The following is a 21,731-nucleotide window of genomic DNA, read 5'->3' on the forward strand; positions in this document are numbered from 1 at the left end:
CTAAAACATGTACAAAAAATAATCTTAGACTTTATTAATTCTTTATTAGCTCTACAAGTTCCTAAGTAACAAAAATACCCCCCCCGACTTCCTACAAGCACAACCTACCATCCATTTGTCATTAGGTTTTCCAATTTCCATTCTCAAATATTTCTTTAGAGCAGTTCACTTCTTTCTTTCCTATCTGTTTTGAAAGCTGATATCGTTTTTACTTTTATAATAAGCGTGAAAGATACTAGAATATATTGCAGGGGTGTTTGCTAAGACATTAAAATGTTTTATGAAGAAAATACCAGTGTCTTCTAGACCTTCATTGCTGGCACTAATTTTTGCCTTAAAAAAAAAACGACTTTTGAGGTAGTAACATGGAATCCAGAATGATTCATAACTGGTTTTCCTTCTTTTCACTTTTTGAGCACTGAAAATCAGATTCCTTCGGGCCCTTGGCTAACCTCTGTGTTGTCTGCACTTCCAAATGCCAGAATACCCATAATTTCCCAATTTGGTATTCTCCAGGAATTACATAGAATGTATTTTATGTGTTTATGATATCTGCATTAGCAACAGCTTTCCTGACACTTTTTACAAGTCTCTTCTACAGCATTCCATGCCTAACTTGACACAAAGTATTCACACTTCTCTGTTATTAGCTTTTATCTCTGACATCTATTGTTAACATCTCAATAGATACCCTCTTGGCAAAGAATAATGAAAAAAAGATGTTTTATTTGCTCAAATGCTGTGCTGGCGATGGAGCTTGTATAGCTGGGCTTAATGCTGGGTCAGAGTTCTTAAAAGAAAGTACTCTGCAGACTTAATGAGGAATTCACCACCGGCAGGAAAGTGACCCGGTTCATGCCGCGATTACCAGGCAATGAGTCACGTACCTTTGTAGAGGGAACACCCAGCATATCAGTGCCTGTCGCAGGACAACAGCGTGAATGTGCAATGATCAGATCCTCACATGGTGGAATGGGTAGCTCTGGATATGTCGCAGGTTGTTTTAAAGAAAAGTCTTCAAGTGTCTGTCTCAGCCTACAGCTCTTGTGCTGCCTTTCTTCTCCGGGTGTCTCGCTGGTCCCAATGGTCCTCTCGTAGCTAATCAAATAAACAAATAAAGAACCTTCCTACCAGCAGTCCTCAGCTACAACTACTGTCATTCCCATCTCACGATGTTACTTTGCTGTTCAGCTCCAGTATGACTTAATTCTTAAACTGCATGAATTATCTGTTTATCTGTTTTTATGCACATTGTACAGTGTCTGTCATATTGCCCAAAACCAAAAGAACAAATAGAATACCCAGGCTGTGTTTAATCGGAAGCTACTGAAGGCATACTGAATCTAAAAAAAAAAAGTATTTGAAAGGATATATGCATCTATAGTGTAATAATTCTACTAACCACCAGGCAGGAGCTTATCTAGCTTACATAATGCGTACGTCTGAAGTTTAGAAAAAGTGAAAATCTAAAGAACCATGGGCTGAATGCATATTCTTTCCATAAAGAACGTGCTTATCTGTTACTATGTGCATTGTAGATCTCAAATCCAGGAAGTCACTGCCCCTGTTTTACAGTATAAAATATATTGTCCCAATAATTATGTGGTATTACAGAACATGGGCACTACCACCTAGTACACAGTCCCTTAAGGCTGCTTTTCATAATCTTACGGTTTACTTCTTCAGGAAAAACAAAGATGTAAGAAGCAATGTAATTAATCCTAAAGTATACTAGAAAGTGTTAAAACCATGGGTCAGGTGTTTGGGTTTTTTTAAGGGTTTCTTTTGATATGACCGAAATTCTCCACCTAATTTCAGTGGATACTGGATTGAGCCATGTAGTTAGTCTATTATTTCTGCTAATATCAGTGAATACTGATGATGCACAGGGACTGGAAAACTTCCTTTTAATTCACATGAATTAAACACCCAGAAATGAAACTATTAGTTCTGTGAAGTATGGCTAAGTACTTTTCCCTTTCTACTAAAACTTGTTCAGAAAATCCTGGAGATAGCAAAAACACAGTTTCTTCCAAGTAGTGCCTGAGTCTTCTCTCTGTGCACAGGTAATGTCGCAAATAATGCTGCAGTCTCACAACTCAGCACCTGCTAAATGCCTGGGTTTGCCTCTCTGTAGAGCATTTAGCACCTTTGCTAGTGGTGTTTGAACTGATTAACCCGGAGATCTTCTTCAGGACCACGTTTGCCAACAACCTGCTCATTGATACAGTTTGAAACTATCACCCCTGAAAAACATTTTCAGGAATCTGGAATTCATTCCTTTACTTCTGCAATTATTTTTATGGGGCTACATCAGACAAATTGCTGGTATTACACACTTAGAAAGAGGAAGAAACTTTTCCTCTTCATGACCCTTGGCAAGAAGGGGCTTATGCCATTGTGGTTTATGTTGTTGTTATCAGAAGTATCATAAGCACTTGAAGCTTCCTGCTTCATAGCACATCTAAAATCACTTTACTTGAAAATTATGTTTATTATTCTCTTCAGCTGGGAATTCAGTAGATCAAGATGAATGTGGTGTTTCTCTGCTTAATGCAGTTAGTAATTTGACAAGATAGGTATAATTTCCCATACATTTCAGTTCCTCGCAGTAATAGTGTCCCAGAGTAATTTGGCAAACAAACAAAAGAGCTAATTAAACACTGTTGAATTTTTCTAAGGCAAAATGTATACAAGGTCGTACCAAGGGCTCAGCTGAAGTTTATTAAAGATTAGCAGTCTGTTTCTGCGGGAGGGATCCCTCCAGCTACTGTAATGTATGACAGCCTGGTGTACCGCTTTCCGCAGCAAGCTGTTGTACAGAGCAGAATTACAGAACAAATTTTCAGTAGAATGCCTAATAAAAGGGCTTTATATAGTCAAGATTTTTTTCCTCTTTCTGTTTTGTTATATTTGGAACAAATAAACACAATAAGGCCCTCTTCGCTTCCATACATTTGGAAAATGAATCCAGGAGCAGATGATTATGCAAGAAGGGCTCGGTTATTACTGTGCCCTTCATTCACACCATAAATCCTTGTGGCAAAGACACACCTCTGCTTTTGTATTTACCTCGTGCAGTAGGAACCAACCTGTGGATCCAAATGCAAATCAGCTAAATAGCTGTAAAGGTGTTTGGATAGTGAAGAGGTGTGCCGTGTTTGCCCTTAACATGCAATTAAAAAAATGTAATAATATAAATATTTATAATATGCCTATAAACCTTGGGCAAAAAGTCTGTCAGTAGGTATTGGACCGTGCAGGGACTAAAGCCTTTACTTCTGCTCTCCTGACTCTCCTGATATAGACTGTACAGAACACTATATTATTATCTTGTAATTTTGCCAAAGACTGTAAAATACACATTGTTTACTGTGAATTACAGATGATTTACTATGAAGTGTTCTTGACAATGTGTCTATGGTACTGAGCACAGAACACCTTTCTGAGTCTTTCGTGTCATAGTTCTGGGATTTTTAACTAATATTCCTATGCTGACAAATAAGTAAATTTGCCTCTTTTTCTGTCATGCATAGCTCCATGGAGTTAGCAATACAAGAAATATTGAGAGAGCACCTTTCCTGCTTTTCAGAGTAGCAGGGCTGGACAGAGACTGTGACGATTCAGTGCTTCTAAGTAGTAGAACTATTTTCAAACTGAGCACCTTGTTCCCAAATAAGCACTTAATATATTGTAATTGTGTAGTTGGATGCTGAGATTTAAAGACAGGCATATAAATTCCTGTTTGTTCTCCTACCTGTACAAACTGGTGTAGAGCTTTCCAACCCTGGAGTTCTTCCAGTGTTAATAATTCTATAGTTTTTTACTAATAATGGAAATCTGGACTGAACACTACATGAACTGACCATTTTTCTAATCTGCGCTAGCAGTCAACATAAAACTATAGTGACCATGAAAAAATAGTGACCATGAAATGATAGAGTTTTCAATTCTGCGAGAAGCAAGGAGAGGCGTCAGCAGAACTGCTACCTTGGACTTCCGGAGGGCGGACTTTGGGCTTTTCAGGAGCCTGGTTGACAAAGTCCCCTGGGAGGCAGTCCTCCAGGGCAAAGGAGCCCAGGAAGCCTGGATGATTTTCAAGAAGGAAGTCTTAAAGGCGCAGGAGCAGGCTGTCCCCATGTGCCAGAAGACAAGCCGTCGGGGAAAAAGGCCGGCCTGGCTAAACAGGGAGCTAGTGTTGCAACTTAGGAAAAAAAAGAGGATCTATGGCCTCTGGAAGGAAGGGCAGGCCACTCAAGACGACTACAAAGAGGTAGTTAAGCTATGTAGGGAAAAAATCAGGAGGGCCAAAGCCCAGCTGGAGCTAAACCTGGCTTCTGTTGTCAAGGACAACAAAAAAAGCTTCTATAAATATATTAGCAATAGGAAGAGGACTAAGGATTATCTCTGTCCTCTAGTAGATAGGGCCGGCAACATAGTGACCAAGGATGAGGAAAAGGCTGAGGTACTTAATGAAGTCTTTGCCTCAGTCTTCAGCAGTAGGACCAGTTGTTCCCTGAGCACCCAGACCCCTGAACTAGAAGACAGGGATGGGGAGCAGAATGAAGCCCCTCTAATCCAAAGGGAAATGGTGAGGGACCTGCTTCAGCACCTGGAGGTGCACAAATCTATGGGGCCGGATGGGATCCACCCAAGGGTATTGAAAGAGCTGGCGGAGGTGCTTGCCAGGCCACTTGGTATCATTTATGAGCAGTCCTGGACAACCGGGGAGGTCCCAGCTGACTGGAGGTTAGCAAATGTGACACCCATCCACAAGAAGGGCCGGAAGGAGGATCCGGGGAACTACAGGCCAGTCAGTCTGACCTCGGTGCCTGGGAAGGTCATGGAACAGATCCTCCTCAGTGCCATTACACGGCACATGCAGGAGAACAGGGTGATCAGGCCCAGTCAGCATGGGTTTGTGAAGGGCAGGTCATGCCTATCAAACCTAATATCCTTCTATGATAAGGTGACCCACTTAGTGGATGAGGGAAAAGCTGTGGATGTTATGTACTTGGATTTTTGCAAAGCTTTTGACACTGTTTCCCACAGCATTCTCCTGGAGAAACTGGCTGCTCATGGCCTGGACAGGTGTACTCTTCGCTAGGTAAAAAACTGGCTGGATGGCCGTGCCCAGAGAGTGGTGGTAAATGGAGTTAAATCCAGTTGGTGTCCAGTCACAAGTGGTGTCCCCCAGGGTTCGGTGCTGGGGCCGGTTCTCTTTAATATCTTTATCAATGATCTGGATGAAGGGATTGAGTGCACCCTCAGTAAGTTCGCAGATGACACTAAACTGGGCGGGCGTGTTGATCTGCTTGAGGGTAGGTTGGCTCTGCAGAGGGATCTGGACAGGCTGAACCGATGGGCTGAGACCAATGGTATGAGGTTCAACAAGGCCAAATGCCGGGTCCTGCACTTGGGACACAACAACCCCATGCAGCGCTACAGGCTTGGGGCAGAATGGCTTGAAAGCAGCTCGACAGAAAAGGACTTGGGAGTGTTGGTTGACAGCCGGCTGAATATGAGCCAGCAGTGTGCCCAGGTGGCCAAGAAGGCCAACAGCATCCTAGCCTGTATCAGGAATAGTGTGGTGAGCCGGACTAGGGAAGTGATCATCCCCCTGTACTCGGCACTGGTGAGGCCCCACCTCGAGTACTGCGTTCAGTTTTGGGCCCCTCGCTACAAGAGGGACATTGAGGTGTTGGAGCGTGTCCAGAGAAGGGCTACAAAGCTGGTGAGGGGTCTGGAGGACAAACCTTATGAAGAACGACTGAGGGAGCTGGGGTTGTTTAGCCTGGAGAAGAGGAGGCTGAGGGGAGACCTTATCACCCTCTACAACTACCTGAAAGGAGGTCGTAGAGAGATGGGGGCTGACCTCTTCTCCCTGGTGACAAGTGATAGGACGAGGGGAAACGGGTTCAAGTTACGTCAGGGGAGGTTTAGATTGGATATTAGGAAACATTTTTTCACTGAAAGGGTTATTAAACATTGGAATAGGCTGCCCAGGGAAGTGGTGGATTCACCATCCCTGGAGGTGTTTAAAAAAAGGGTAGATGGGGCACTTAGGGACATGGTTTAGAAGTGGCTTTTGTCAGGGTAGGCTAAAGGTTGGACTCGATGATCTTAAAGGTCCCTTCCAACCTCAACAATTCTATGATTCTATGATTCTATGAAAACTTCCATGTTACATTTTATTTATTGTTCCCCAAGCTCATATAAACAGTATTTCAAAAATAGTTTACTGCTATTGAATTAACACAGTCCTTTTCTTATTCATTTTAAAAATTTCTTAGGTGTCTAAATTTATACCCTCAGGTCCCTTATAGTCAGTTAAATGAAAAATGCTCTTTCAAAGGCTATTTATGTAAACAGCACCTAACTCCTCTCCAGAAACACAGCACCATCATATAACATAACATTGAGCATGGAAAGCCTGCACTGAAGTATGGTGAATCACCATGTTTCTCCTGTAGAACAGAACAAGAAACAAGCTGCAAAGGCAAAGGGTCTTTTTTTTTTTTAAAAAAAAAAAAAAAAAAAAGATCTGCCACATAGCTCAAATATCTCTAAATTGTGCCAACTACCCATCTTGAAGTTACAAAGCCAGATGAAGTAGTTGCTCAGTGAATGACCTTAATGTTGTTTTTGAGAGCAAATTGATGAATGATGCAAGCAGCGCTCATGAGATCAAAGAAAGTCAGTATCAGTCCAGACTTTGTGGACCACGCTCCTGTAATTTCTAGGGTACCTACATGTGTGATGGCACTTGCTTGTATGGACTGCTCATGGTTACTTGCAAGTTACTTCTTTTGTCTTCTGTTCAACAGCAGCAATAGATTGCATTTGTCATAAATATGCATAGTGCAGATATCTCTTGCTAGTTTTGATCCTGCAAGATCTAAAAGTATCATGTTCTTTCACTGTGGAATTCAAAGATTATTTTTTCATACGTTACCATGGTAACAAAATGGTAACTAGGTTCCTATTTTCATTTTACATTAATAAAAGGCTAAATATTATAAGCCGTAGCAAGTGTGTCCTATTAAGCCTTGATGCGGTATAACGAGAGGTGTTATATTTCTGTAAAAATATAAGACTTGGAATTAATCCTTTGTTTTAAGTCTTGAATCACCATAGCTCTTAGGCTTGCTTATCTGGCTATATGAATGTAGTTAAAGACAAAATTTATTAAGAGTAGTAACTCTACATTAGATTAAAAGCAAGGAAAAAGAAAAATTGCCTATAGTCAATAAGATTCCTGTATATAGACCTCAACGTTCAGACCTTGATGGGTGTTTTAAGGTTCTCCAGTAACTGCCTCCCAAGTCTGTAAACCTGCACATTGCAAACGCTATGGTGCTTACACAAAGGTATAAAGGACGGCAGAAGTATTAATAGCAGCAACTCAGTTCCTCCAGGTTGAAGGAGTAAAGAGGCAATAACTATTGATTATTCCATTAGCTAGGGAATTGCTTTAACCATTGCAAGATCTCAGGTCCTCTGGGCTGAGAGAATGAGAACAGATGCAGGAGGGAAATGGGACTCCGTAAGATTTTATCGAGAGCAATAAAGTTCTGGTGGGGATGGAAACTGCTGTACCTGGTGTAAGAGTCACCCTGAACACATGCAACTCGTGATCGTGGTTTGCTCTTTTCTCCGTTTTTTGAAGGAAGTGAGTAGTTGACATCTTACGGGAGTACCACCCTCAGTATACCATACAATGCAGAATTCTTGGAGCAAACTCCCTAAGGATTGTAAGAAAAGAGGGTGGAACCTTCCGTGTTAGCGTCTGAGTGATCCTATTACCTGCTGGCATTGTAGGACAGACATAGCAGATATAGGTAGAACTGGCAAGAAATTTTCTAGAAAATCTGCTTTTCCTTAAAAGGGTTCATTTGTGTAATTTACCCATTTCAATTCAACTTTCATGAGAAAGGATCCCTCATCTCCATGCTGGGATACCTAGTGAAACCATGGGGTGCAAGAGAAATGGAGAAAGGAAACCATGCTGTAGGACTACCAGTAGCTATTCAGTAGCCCAGAAAAATCAGCGGGGAACTGAGATTCAGGGAGACTTAATTAAGTAGCTGCAGTGCACTGCAGCGCACTGGCGATTCTAAAGTGGAGTTCTGGGTCTTTTGGTTTTGCCACAAAAATCCATTAGTTTCATCTTGAAGTGAAATCACAGTAACAGTGAAACAGTAACTATTTGAAATCTTGGAGTGTCATAAAACAAGATAGTGATTACATCTGCAGCTCTAAATACAGGGCATCTCCTGGCTGCCGTACACGTGGGGATAGGTGATGAGCAATTCGACTGGAGAGCAGACAGGCTAGAGTTAAGCTGTGTGTTAAGGATACAGAATTAGTCTATAATTGGACCACGTATTTCATTTGAAATAGGGGAAGCAGATTAGACAGAATATTCAGTTCATAATGAAGGGCATATGCAAACATTCTCATGTATGTACCATATCCGAAAGAACAAGACTAAGTCATATAAGGGCAGAAAGGTCTGGTCTTTAGCTTCCAATTTAAGAGAGGGATTCAGAATCTGAAATGTAGTCCATTACGCTTTTCTAGGCAAGTAGACCAAAGACAGTGACCAAATGACCTGGTTTGAGGTAAAACAGAACCAATTTCCTTTTCAGTAATTTTACTTTTCAGTTAAGTCTCTTCTAGCTAACTGCACCTTCTGAAATTAACAGCATATTTTTCAGAGAGTGGCCGCTTCTAGCAGATATCTGGCATATAAAGAGAGCATCTGTCGTATGTTTAGTGGCCAGCCCAGCCCAAACCACGACACCAAAGTAGAGAAACACAGGGATAACTGAGTCTGGTTTTGGACCTCCTGTGAGACTGCAGTCATCCTTGCTGAATGCGACTGTTGAATATCCATGCATTTAAAACAATCTGCATTGTATTAACAATTAATATCATAGAATCACTGAAAATTCAGGTTGAGAGGGAGCTCAGTATTTCACCTGGTACAACTTTGTACTCAAAGCAGGGCTTACCTCCACGTTTTATGTAACTTGTATTTTTGTCTAATTGGTAAACTTCTGGTAATCCTAGTTTGGCTACATAAAAAAATATTGAAGAAACCATAAGTTAGAGGTACTCATCTAATGCGCCAGTTTCTTCGCTGTGCCGTGTCTCGGAGCAACATAGCCTTGATTTGACAAAGCTTATTTGTCTCTTGTGTTTTATGAGGAAGAGACAGTTCCTGTCAATAGACTTTGGGAGTGAAAAATTCTTAGGAGAAAGCATGCAGATCAAACATCTGATGCCTGTGTTGCTAGCGGAGCTCCCAGGAGCTCGGGGGCTTGCCAGAATCCCTGTGCTTCTGCACAGTTCTCACAAAGGGCTGTAGATCTTTGAGGATGCTGCTGTATCCCCAGGGGTCAGATATTCCATGGGGAGTAAATTCAACATATTTATGGACACTACAAGTGTCTGGTTCCTTTAACCATACCATCCCTGAAACACAATAGTAATAATCTTAACAAATCATTTTGACAAATATGAAATTTCCAGAAATAAATAGCCAAATAAGATGAGTTTTAATTTTAAATGTTGAGATGAAAAGAGGATTGGAATCAAACAAATGAGGGAAGGTATCTTATAGATTTATCAAAACATATTCCTTGGTGTTGGCTACAGAAATATTAGCTTCTCAGTCTTCGCTGTAGACATTCAGGCTGCCTGTGAGGAGAGAAAGGTGTCTATGAGACACAGTCCAGGTAACCTAACTGAGGCACCATTGTGTCTCTATGTCTCCACTGAAAGCAAGGAGTTTGGACAAGTCTGAAGGCCATCCGGTGCTTTGGCCAGTAGGAATCGCTGAGAGCATGGAAGTCCTGTCTTTATCACTGGGAGAGAACCTGGCACTTCTAATGTGCTCTTCATTGCACAGAAGTCTCCGTTAGACTCCAGCTATAGAATGGGATTCAGTATGAGGTTAAGGCAGCTGCATTTTGGGCAGTGCACACGTTAATCTTGTGCATTTGGGGCAATGCAAGGGATATTTCGTCCTTTGCATATCCACTAGCTTTACATGGACATCTGAGGCTTCCCACAGAGACCTGCGTATGGCCAACTGAATTCAGCTCTTAGCAGGTAGGCAGCTGAATAGCCATTTCACGTGGCAGAAATGTAGACAATTACACTTAGTTTTCTTGATCTAACACGAGTCTCACACAAAATGATTCAAGAGGTTTAAATGCAGATGCCTGAATAATAGACAAAAAAGTAGATTAAATAGATTTTATGTTAGCTGACCTGAAGAGATGTCTGAATCACTACTGCATAATACGAGAGTCACAAAACAGTGTTTAAGGTGGTGGAGTAATAACTGAGGAAGAGACGGTGTCTTTTGCACAATATCATAATGTTTAACTTTTGTCCGGGAAGTGGAAGATCTGGTTTCTAGGCACTTCCCAGTGTCAACAGTCTTGAAACCAAACCCTGCAAGTGTTATGGAGTCACTACAGTATTGATAAAGAATTGATTTATTGAGGTGTTTCAAACACTCTAAGACTCAGAGGACCTAAAACTCTCTCATTTCCAAGTGGAGTTTTGAGACTTATTTAGTGCTTTCGGTCAAAGAAGGGGTAGCCTGACCACAATAAACTGGACCATTAGGAAATTAGGTCAAATTCAGATGCTTCCCTGTTAACACGTCAACTTCTGCTAGCTAAGCCGAGTCACTTCTCAGCATGTATGAAATACTGTCTGTCAGCATTTATGGAGTTCTGTCATCTAGAGATGACAATAGAGGCAATAACTAAATAAAAGCACCTTTGCAGTTTGACAGCATGGTTAGCAGGTGATTTGAATCACTCATTCCCTTAAGCCTAACCACTTATCAAGTCCACTTAGGGCATTGAAACAAGCAATGTGAACGTAACCCTTACAGACTTACTTACAGATTGTGTACTAAATAAATGTTTAAAAAATCAGGAGGCAGATTAATTGCAGACAAGACTTTGTTTGAAGCATAGAAAATACACATCAAAGTTCTGTTGTTACCTCTGAATGCCTGGTGTCACTGAGGGTCTTTCTAGTAACATAAAAAGGGTCGAAGTGTGATACATTTTCATTAGTGAGAATAAATAATATGGATCCAGAGAGCATCTGGCATGATCTTAAACATGTATGTCATGTACCTCTGTCAGCTTCAACAGATGTCGCTATATGGTTTTGAAAGACATCCTCACAAGGCGGATGTGCTATAGAATGTGTTGTAAAATTTACTTTGTAAATGTGTGTGTAAAATGTACTTTGCAGATTTTCCAAAACTTGCAGAAATGTTCATGTGCATTTAGTTCATGTACTTGACAGTGTGTCTTTCGTCTCGTTACTAGGCACCACAAGGCCACATAAGGAGGGGGAGGTCCCTGGTGTGGACTATATTTTCATCACTGTTGAAGATTTTATGGAATTGGAGAAAAGTGGTGCTCTCCTAGAAAGTGGAACATATGAAGGTAAGCACGCTTTTACTGCTAAATCTCTCTCATGTTTACATTATGATTTTTTCTAATTTGATGGATTTGTACTGGGACATCCCATTACAAATGTGTCATTGCTGCTGTTATCAGAAATTTGTGAAGAGCCATATGGCAATTATGAAAATATTTTCATATGTAAAAGCTAAATGCAGATGGGTTCATTGTAATTTTGGTATATTACAGTGGTTAAGAGAAACAGGAAAATACATTGCACTTGCAGGAAGGAAATGCTAGCTTCTTATGCCAAATACTGGAGGAGGTTTCCACAAAATTTCAAGAAACAGCTGCTTTTCTAACACAGAACAAACAAAGTCTCCTACAGAAATCAGTTGTAAGGCTGACGCTTTTCCTTTGCCTGTGTCATCCTGCAAATACCAATCTGTATCAGAGGTTGAAACCTCACTATTTAAGTAAAACAGGAGGGATTTGCGATGTCATGTCTCGTGGGCTCTGTAAAGTTATTGAAAAGAACTCATTAATTTTGTAATATGACAGAGGGATAGGTACTGTCCTAATGACTGTATTAGAAAATGTCTGTATATGGGGCAAAGAGCCAGCAGCTTATTGCAGAACGGTGCTTCCCAGGAGAACTGATGATTCATCTGATTTTAAACCTTTTCCAAAACACAGCTGTCCCGAAAGTGAAACTACTACAAATGGAAGGGCAGTTACACAGCACAGCATTTTAATAAAACCAGAATAATGCTATGCTGTTTTAAACCAGATGCTTCTTAGAAATACACTAGTATTTCAGATAACTAATGCATAGGTGTTTTCCTGTAATCTCCAAAATGACAGGGAACACCCTTTATATGAAAAATATGACCCATACATATGAGAATACCTGGCTGAGTAGAACCGTTTACAGGAAGCAGGCCCATATTTTTACCTTGTAGCAAAAGAAGCAATGAAGACCTTTTTGTCCTGACTTTGTCCCTGTCAAGGAAAGCATCTGAAGATAAATAAGAAGCTATTCACCCCAAAGAAAATCATTAGCTGTGTTATAAATAGCAGGAAAGAAGGTAATCCTTTCTCACCTAATCAGCACAAAGTACCCATTGGAAAGCAAATAAATTTTCATAAAGAGTTATATCAATACAGAACTTGTGAGAAAGATTTCCATTAAAGAAGGTCAAATAAAGGAAAATATATCGTCTTTTCCTTTTCTACTTTTTCCCCACTGTCTGACACCTAATGATAGAAGTTACGTAAACATTAATGCAACTACAACACCACGATTTTACGTTTATCAGAGATTCATTAAATAACAAGCCTTTCTTGAAGTGTCTTTTTGTTACCTGAGGTGTTTGAAACTAACATTAAGGGAGCTTCAGTGTAGCCCAAGTCTGTCATTGCTTGACCATGTAATTTCATTAGTTTGTAGCAAGTTTGTAGAGATTGAACTGCTAGGTTAAATTAATTCACAGTGCTCTTCTGTCCCTCGAGGGATACTGAGAGGTGTCTTTTAATACCAGCTACCAGAGCTGAGTGGACAGCAAGGTGAAGTATTGGTTGGGGAAGTCTGCATAGCTCCTTCAACCAGCTGAGGACCTAGCTGAAGAGAGGTCCGAAGTTGTGACTATAAAAAGTCTGTCACGTCATCCGCTGATCACAGATGACAAGTTCACCGAAGCCAAGAAGTCATAAACTAAATGCAAAACAAAATAAACTCAACAGAACAATTTCTGCATAAATTCTGTCTTTGATTCCAGGTTTCCCAATCACCAGATGTGCACTCTGACAAATAACAGATAATATATTATCTGTCTATGTATTATGGCAAATAATGGGCAAAACATTAGAAAATATACGTAGTTTACAGACACTGTTTCTCCTGTTCCCAAACAAAGACTTTTGGACATGACCTTGCAAAGTTACATCCCCCGTTTCCTGATTAATTCCTCATGACTGTAGTACCTTCCTCAGGGAAGGATTTTGCTAATCATTCCGTCACAAGTTTTCCTGAGCACATTAAGTCTACAGTGATTAAGTTTACTGTTGACAATTATACCAACCAGAGCAAAGAAAATTTCAATTACCCCACTAAAAGAAGATGATTTTTGAATCCTACCATAGATCAAGCAACTTACATGAGCATGCATGTTCTGGGAGGTAAATTTTCTTTCCTTACCAGCACTGGTTATCAGGCCTCTGAAACAATGTTAATAGATTGGTTTGCAGGTTTATTATTTATTTTTTTTGTCTTGAAAAAATCATTCCATATTTAGTTAAGTTTCTATAGTTTAGCTGAGTCAATCTATGCTGATTGTCTAACCACGGCCACCACGTACCAGTTTGTCTCTTCCAGAAAAATGTTTTAAAGAAGGGATTTCCATTTAGTTGAGATTAAAAGACAAGCTGTGTGCATCTGTGGTTTTTTTCACCACTTCTTGACTAGAAGGGTTGGTTCAGTGAATTTACCTTCTACTGTATGAATTCCAAAGAGAATCAGAAACATCCAGGTAAACCAGAGGAGAAGGAGGCCAAGTGGAGACCTTCCTGACACTGAGTCTTTGTATTGTTCATTATAGTATTCAGTAGTGTTGGGAGGGGGGATATTTTCTCATAGTCATAAGAAAAGCAGTGAAAACAATCATAAAGTTTTTGTTCTGGTGCAAGTAAATAATAGTTGTGAGTCCAACCTGGACAGGATATAATCTAAAAGTGAAATCAGTATATATTCTTAGAAAAGTATGATTCTATAGCTCTTTTTTTTTCTTTTTTTGAAGCACACATTATTTTTTGAGTTTTAAAATAGAATTGTAAGTTGTAAAAGCTTCAGAATTAGAAATAGGATTGTCTCCGACCTCCTTACTACTTGGGCTTTGAGTACGCCTTTCTTTGTCTATCGCTCTTTTCACAACTGTGAATGACTGTAGTATTCCAAAGTGCTGTAGAAAAGCAACAATATGTTCATGATAAAAACTCTACAAATCTCTTTTTTTATCGTTTTTGCAAATATGAAAATATTTGCTTTCAGTAGGACCAAATCCATTACTATTTTGACCTTTTCTATTTATGCCTTTTTGAGCAACTGCTGGAAAGACAAAGCTATCTTTATAGATATGAATTATTTTAAACACACGGAATAGAACACAGATTGTTGCTGCACGTTTTGCAGCTTACCTGTGCTAAAGTTCCAAGGTAATCTAAGTGACACTATTCAATGCAGAATGGGAGAAAGAAAAATACAAGTCTCACTTCCGCTCTCATTCAGATTAACAGTCCAAGTCACGTTAACTTCAGTGAGATTGTCATTGAGTTCTTAATTTGTAATACAATTTCAGTGAATTCCACCAACACGCTGCAATGGGGCAGGGAGTGTTTGCCTGAAGCACACCAAACTCATTTATTTGGAGGTCTTTGCATAATAGTGCAGCCAACTCCTAAAGGTTTCACTTTGTTTCTTTTTCGCAGAATTCCAATTCACTGCGCTGATTAAAGGAATTCTGATTTGGCCCAGAGTGATAATTTAATTGGAGATAAAACTTGTTAACAACACAGATATTGGGGTAAGGGAAAATAACCATAGCTCTGTACTAGAGGAAGAAGTGTTCCTGTGCAGAGTGAAAGCCACCTGCCTCTGTTACGCAGGCTCGTGTAGCACAGGAGGATGTGTCCCAGCAAAATAATCCACATTCCTTTCCCAGTTTCTGGAAGGAAGTTCATAGATGGTGTCAGAATTGGCATAATATGTGCAAATCTCTAAAATGCAGAATAACAAAGCTGTGGTGAACAGACAAACTGTGTGTATATGCGTTTGCTGTCTTTTACGACTTCTCCAATAGGAGAGTTGGCTCAATATACTGTCCTCTCTCTGATACGCCAAAACTTGTATGGAGACTTCATGGATCTCTGACTTCAAAGGCTGTTCCCATCTCCTTATTAGATCAGCACGATTTCTTAGCCAGTATAGCATATCAGTAGACTGAAAATGTACTCGAAATACATATTTGTTAAGAATGCCAATGCTCATAAACAGAAATGTAACAGCTTCAATATTATTTCCAAAGCTCAAGATATGTTAAGGCACATGATTGAAGGTTATGGTAAGACATCATTATGGAGTATTAATAATGTAAAAGTGTAAGAGTAATGTATGCTGTGGGTAGAATTGCCTTTTAAAAGTGACATATGCAGCAGCAGTACCAGAAATAACAAGAATTGTTCACTGTATAAATACCGTAAGAAAAAGGAAACGTGTTTGTTGATAATCCGTAAGGACATAAATGCATTTCAAATACACAAAAGCAAGAGGGATTTTAGCATCATGGAACTCTGTAGGAAATGCAAACATAGAAATGCTTGTTCATAATTGTTAAGGATGTGGCAAAATTATGAAAATAAGTGAATTCAACCAGTACACCTATGAATAATGTACTAAGTAGAACTCTCTTTTTTCTATCACATTTTTGTTTGCCTCAGAAGAGCTCCATAACAGTTGTTTTATAAACGACATCTTATTTACTATTAATGTAAGAATAGTCCTTAATTTTATCCCATGAAAAGCAATAATTTTAGTTATTGTGCCGTTAATTTTGTCAAAAGTCCACTTTTTATCATTTGTTTGATTGTTTGGAATTATCTCAAATTCATTCACTGTTTAAAATTCAAAGCTCACTGAAGCTATTTAATGACTTACGTGATCATGGACTTCCCTTGGCCCCACTGAAGTCCATGGTAAAATTCCAGCTGGCCTAAATGGAGACAGAATTTCACCCATTTATTTTTTTTTTCACTGATGAAGTATTCTTTGGCAGAAGGGTGAATGTTAGCTGGAATTTCCTTATTATTCCAGAACTCTGTAATTACTAAGTCTTTTTCAAAAAGGTTGAATACATCCCATTGGTAAAACCTTAGTGTTCTATGTTACTTTATTTGAGGACACAAAACTTACAGTTGTTTTAGATCACATGTTTTCAGTTGTGTCACCATTATGATGAGCTCCCATGGGAAAGCGAATGCAGGTTGAAGCTGTGGTCTTGCTGGTGAGACTTCCCACACACTGGCACATAAGCAACACCGGGAGGTGCTCTGATTCCATTCACCTGCAGAGAGGCCTCATACCTAAGAAGACATTAAGTTTTGCATATGCTTTCATTCCATCTCTCAAAACAAATTTAGCCTAAAACCTTCTGAACGATCTAAACCCTTCTGTTCAGCTAATGCATTTTCAATTAACATTTCATTTTACTATCTGTAAATTTAAAATACGAGTTAAGGACTGCTCCATGTAGGAAATGGAGTTTTTAATTACTGCATTGTGGTGACAATGGTTTTATAAAGAGGTGGTGTTTGATTCCAGCAGCTCTGATTCCATTCTTCCATGTAAAAAAATGTAAGAAATTCAAAATTCCACCTACTCACTGTATGCAGCATTCATAGAATCACAGAATCATAGAATCACAGAATGGTAGGGGTTGTAAGGGATCTTCAGAGACCATCTAGCCCAACTCCTCTGCCAAAGCAGATTCACCTACAGCCAGTTGGACAGGAATGCATCCAGGCAGGTTTTGAATATCTCCAGAGAAGGAGACTCCACAACGTCTTTGGGCAGCCTGTTTCAGGGCTCTGTCACCCTCAAAATAACAAAGTTTTTCCTCATGTTAAGATGGTATTTCCCTGTGTTCCAGTTTGTGCCTGTTGCCCCTTGTCCTGTCGCTGGGTACCACTGAGAAGAGTCTGGCCCCAGTGTCCCCTTATAAGTAGGACATCCTGAGCACTCTACAGCAAAGGGATAAAAAAGAAATCAATCAAAATTAACATAATAAAATGCTACACTCCTAAGACCTAAACACAGTAGTTAGTGAGGTATTCTGATTTAAAATGGAAAACAGAGGAATCATGAGGGTAGATGTATATAGATAAAAATAGAAGTAGTCCTTCAAAAGCCATGTCTTTTAACAGCAGAAAGGGTTTTCAAGGGCATAGACAAATGAAATGAGATACTTTATAATAAAGATCACATACCTGTTGAAAGTGCCTTTTGAAGTGGTAGATCCCATATCAATACGACATGTCCACTTCTCGCCACCGTATTCAGAGAACATGTAAATGTGGATATATGAACATTTAGGGCAAAAAAATAAGAGAAGAAATGTTAAATACAGTCAATGACTTCATGGTCTGATTGAGTTCTTGTGCCTGTTCTGTATTAGTAAAACAGAGCTGTGATGCAGTCAGCTGCCAGACCGAACTCCCCGCCTGGCCTGCCAGACAGCTCTGCTGCCTAAGTAGAGGGTGCTAGGTGGCCAGAGCAGTATTGCTATTGCTGACCATCCCAGGGTGCTGGCTGGTACTCCCCCTGACTTGATGTGCAATACTTTTTCAGACAGATGTGTCGGGCACAAGGTTAGAGACTATCCACTGCCGCACAGGGCTTGGTAGAACCCATAAGTCGGCTGGCTAGTGCAGTGTAGCTCAGCAGAAGCGCGCATGGGCATTCAGTTCATCTGATTTGTGTTCTGTGGCTACCACATGCAGCAATTTATTGTCAGCTCAGGGTTGCTTAAAATTACATCATCTGGTAATTTTCCTAAGGAAATCAGGTGGATGTATGTTCCCCAGGCATCATGTGTGTTCCCAGGATGTAGAGCGGGACTAGGTGCCACAGAGCACATATTATATATTTGTCTGTGTGCTCCAGAAACCCTTTCTGCTCAAACAGGCTCACTGCAACAACTGTCAGTGTATTTTATTTTATATTAAAACTAGATCAGCACCAAAAAGATCTCACCTGCGGAGAAATCAAGAAGCGACCTTTGCCATTGTGTTTTTTGCTGAGCTGGGTTGGCCATGTGTCAGCTGAGTCCAAGACCTGCCCTATTCTTTACAATTCTGTGCAGTCACAACTAGAAAAGTATTAACAAACTGAATTGTCCAGACAAAACTAATGCAAATTACCAGGAGAGCTGTAGGGAATACATTTAGAGAACTCATCAGATAGAGCTTTGTTGAGTAATGATTGAGAAGCTCAGAGAATTTAAATGTGTGAACCCAATGGATGAATAAAGATAATTCAAAGTTGGGCAAATAAGTAACCAGGGCTAATGTGATGAATCTGGAAAAGGCGAACGTTTGGATTTAATATAGGGAACAAATTTTCTCATACTGGTGTGATTTAAATGTTAGAATAACCTCCATAAGTGGAGATCCAAGTTTCATCTCTTATGAAATTTAAAAATAGTTATTAGTGGAAATATTCCTGCACTAGATGAGGTATTAATTAAAGGCTGTAGTATAGTGTTGTCTACTTCAGTATAGTATTTATTAATGCTGCCTATGTGACACATTAGGTTTTGAATGTGTTTTTTTTAATAAAACAGATCACAAACAGTTAATGTGTGCATTTCAGATACGTTCTAACTGAACTTCGACTGCAGTATGTATTGTACTTTTTTAGTTTAAATACAGACTATTAGAAAAACACTGTCAAACTCTGTACAGCCTGAGCTATCAGGATATCACACTAATAAGGCAGATTTATCTGTAGTTACTACAAAAGATGTTAAAGAATTTAGCACTCCAATTACAAATCATAGTGATGTGTCATTGCTCTGGAGAAATGTTTAGCTACATTGCTCAGTTACAGAGACCTCCATTTTTTAATACATTACTGGAAAGGCACAATGTTTGTTATATCATATCCAGTTTACGTGCGATTGTCATGTTATGCCATTATGAAGTTCCTCTTGATTTTATATCCTTTTGGATACTACACAATTTATTTGTGATATTCCTCATTATTCAGCTTTGATGAGAAACAATCACCTTCCTGTAGCAAATTGTATTCTGCTAAATAGCATAAACTGCAGTCCAAAAAGAGTTTGGGAGGTTCTTCCTAAAGCACTTGGATAAAATCCCCAATGCTACAAGTCTTTACATTTTGTTAACCTCAGAATTTTCAAAAAATATTGAAGCAGTTTTATTTTCTAAAAACAAGATATACTGAAGCTTCCATAATACCTTCCTATCAACATTTTCCTATGAATCCCATGATTATTTTTTTTCTATGTTCCATAAATCCTTCTTGCCTTCTTTGAAGATAGTTTTAACAACTGCCGCCTTTAGTCTTTTCTCCCTTAATCACCACAGCTCTTCAAACATGACAGAACATGGTCCCAAAATAACACTAAGGCAGCTTCCCCGCACCTTCAGATACATCCTGTCCAGTCCTATGGATTTTCATATGTCCAGCTGACCTAATTAGTACCTAATTTGATCCTTCTGTACAATGGGTAGTATCTGTCTCTGCCAGTCTTTGCTACTAAGCAAAGACCTGAAAGACCTTGTGAGTGAGCAGCAGACTTTGCCAGTAAAGGCTGAAAGAGTGAAGACATTGAGTCCCTCACCAAGTTATGCTTTTCCATGTTCTCCATCACTTGGTCACCTACGACATTGGGGAGCAGGCCCACATTTCCCACAGTCTTCCTTTTGTTGCCACTCTGGCTGTAGAAATCTTTCATGTTGATGTTGATGTCCTTCAGCAATTTTATCTCTAGCTGTTCTTTGGCCTTCCTAATTCTGCCCTATGCATCCAGGAAACATTCCTCTATTTCTCCTTGGTTGCCTGTCCGTGCTTCTGCCTCCCTGAGATGCCTGTAGTGAGGAGTTCCCTGGGAGGAAAACCGACCCTTAGAGTCTCACCTTGTTTGCGCAACATTCCATAAAACCAGGATAAGGCCTCTCTGTACTAGCAAGGATTGGATTCTAGTTTCTGTATTTCTATTTTTTCAGCAGAAATTGCTTTGCAGCAACTCATAAAACATTCCTTTTTATGGCCTTGGGAGGAGTTGTGGTTTTTTGAAGTCTCACTTCGATTACTGTTTCAATAGTGAGGTATCCCAGGACTCGGCAGTACTGCATGCAACCCTGGTCATGGCTGCTACGGTGGACTCCAGACGGGTGAACAAAAGTGTGCATCTTGGCGCCTGCTGGCACAAAACAAGGGAAAGGGCTGTTTACTATCAAGATGACCTTAAAATAATGAAGGACATTGAGAGAAGCAGATTGTGCCAAGTGTGGAATAATGCAGTATAAGTGTGAGAAGAGGGCCTGGATTTGTATGGTTAATTGAAAAGAAGGATTCGGCTACTGATACAGCTTTTTCTGCAATAGTGTTACATTACTTCCCAAGTGAGCTAATTAAAACAAGATAAAAGACCAACAAAACCCAAGCACTAAAAGAAGTGTTTGTGTTTCAAAGCAAGGCAGTTTCTGATTAAAAACAAAACAAAGCAAAACAACCTAAAGATACTAAAACCAACCAAACAAAACCTTTCTGGTGTAATCCGTATATTGGGTTTATGCTGTTTTCAAATATAATTACTCTGTTTTACCTTGTGTAAATGAAAGAATAAATAGATCCATAGGGTATTTTAGCCAATGGAAGGCTTCCCTTGTATTTCTTGTAAAGGTAATGGAGATACAATCAGAAATCAAGGTCAAATATGCTGGTAGAGAATGAAATATAATAGCCCAGTTGATGACCTACATCTACAGTTATTTTATGCCACGCATACAGAAAAAAAAAAAAACCAGGAATATAGAATACACTTTAAAAGATCCTACTGAGGCAGAAGAAACCTATGCCAGCACAAGGAAAATGCAACGTATTCTGTGCACCAGCACTGAACATGGTGCAGAAGAGGTGCCACAGCATCTGCAAACTGAGTGGCTTTTCACAAGTTAGATTTGTCTTTCCAGACTCATTTAACTGTGTCTAAGCTCCCTCAGTCATCAGTAGGAAGAGATAGGATGTGACTTCACCATGACCACACCATGTTGATATCTGACCTAGTTTAGAGCTTCAAGGCTGCTGAAGATCAGAGGAATGCAAAGACAAAAACCTTGCTTTGATCTTAGTTCACCCCCAAATTATATTGCATATAGTCCATCACCGAATTTTGGACTCCAAGCAAAAAATCTACAATAAAAACAAAGGAAACAAACAAACAAACAAAAGATTTAAGTCCGAGTTGCATAGTGGTGTGCCTGATAAAAATAATGAACTTTCAAATTGGTGATAGGGAGTCAAATACCCTTCCTGTCCATGGACAGACACATTTGCAGGGTCTTCCACAGACATTAAGGTTGACCATAGGGGAATGACACAGTTCTTCTCTTCCTTTGTGTTCTCTGCATATAAATGCTTCCGCATAATAAGCATAGAGTTTATAGAAGCTTTAAAAGAAAGAACCAAACCGACCTTATTTCTTGTTG

At 39.7% G+C, this 21,731-nt stretch overlaps 1 protein-coding gene across 15 annotated transcripts in view; it reads left to right on the top strand.

The window, feature by feature from the left end:
* MAGI2 (membrane associated guanylate kinase, WW and PDZ domain containing 2) overlaps positions 1–21,731 on the top strand; it is a 757,683-nt gene that overhangs the window by 444,825 nt on the left and 291,127 nt on the right. For all 15 annotated transcript variants that reach the window (XM_074586071.1, XM_074590362.1, XM_074597089.1 and 12 more), the window contains one exon: positions 11,367–11,486. In XM_074586071.1, coding sequence (XP_074442172.1) covers positions 11,367–11,486 — 120 coding nt within the window. The remainder of the gene's footprint in view (positions 1–11,366; positions 11,487–21,731) is intronic.

This window comes from Larus michahellis, chromosome 1 (assembly GCF_964199755.1).
Source record: "Larus michahellis chromosome 1, bLarMic1.1, whole genome shotgun sequence".
Taxonomy (NCBI): domain Eukaryota; kingdom Metazoa; phylum Chordata; class Aves; order Charadriiformes; family Laridae; genus Larus; species Larus michahellis.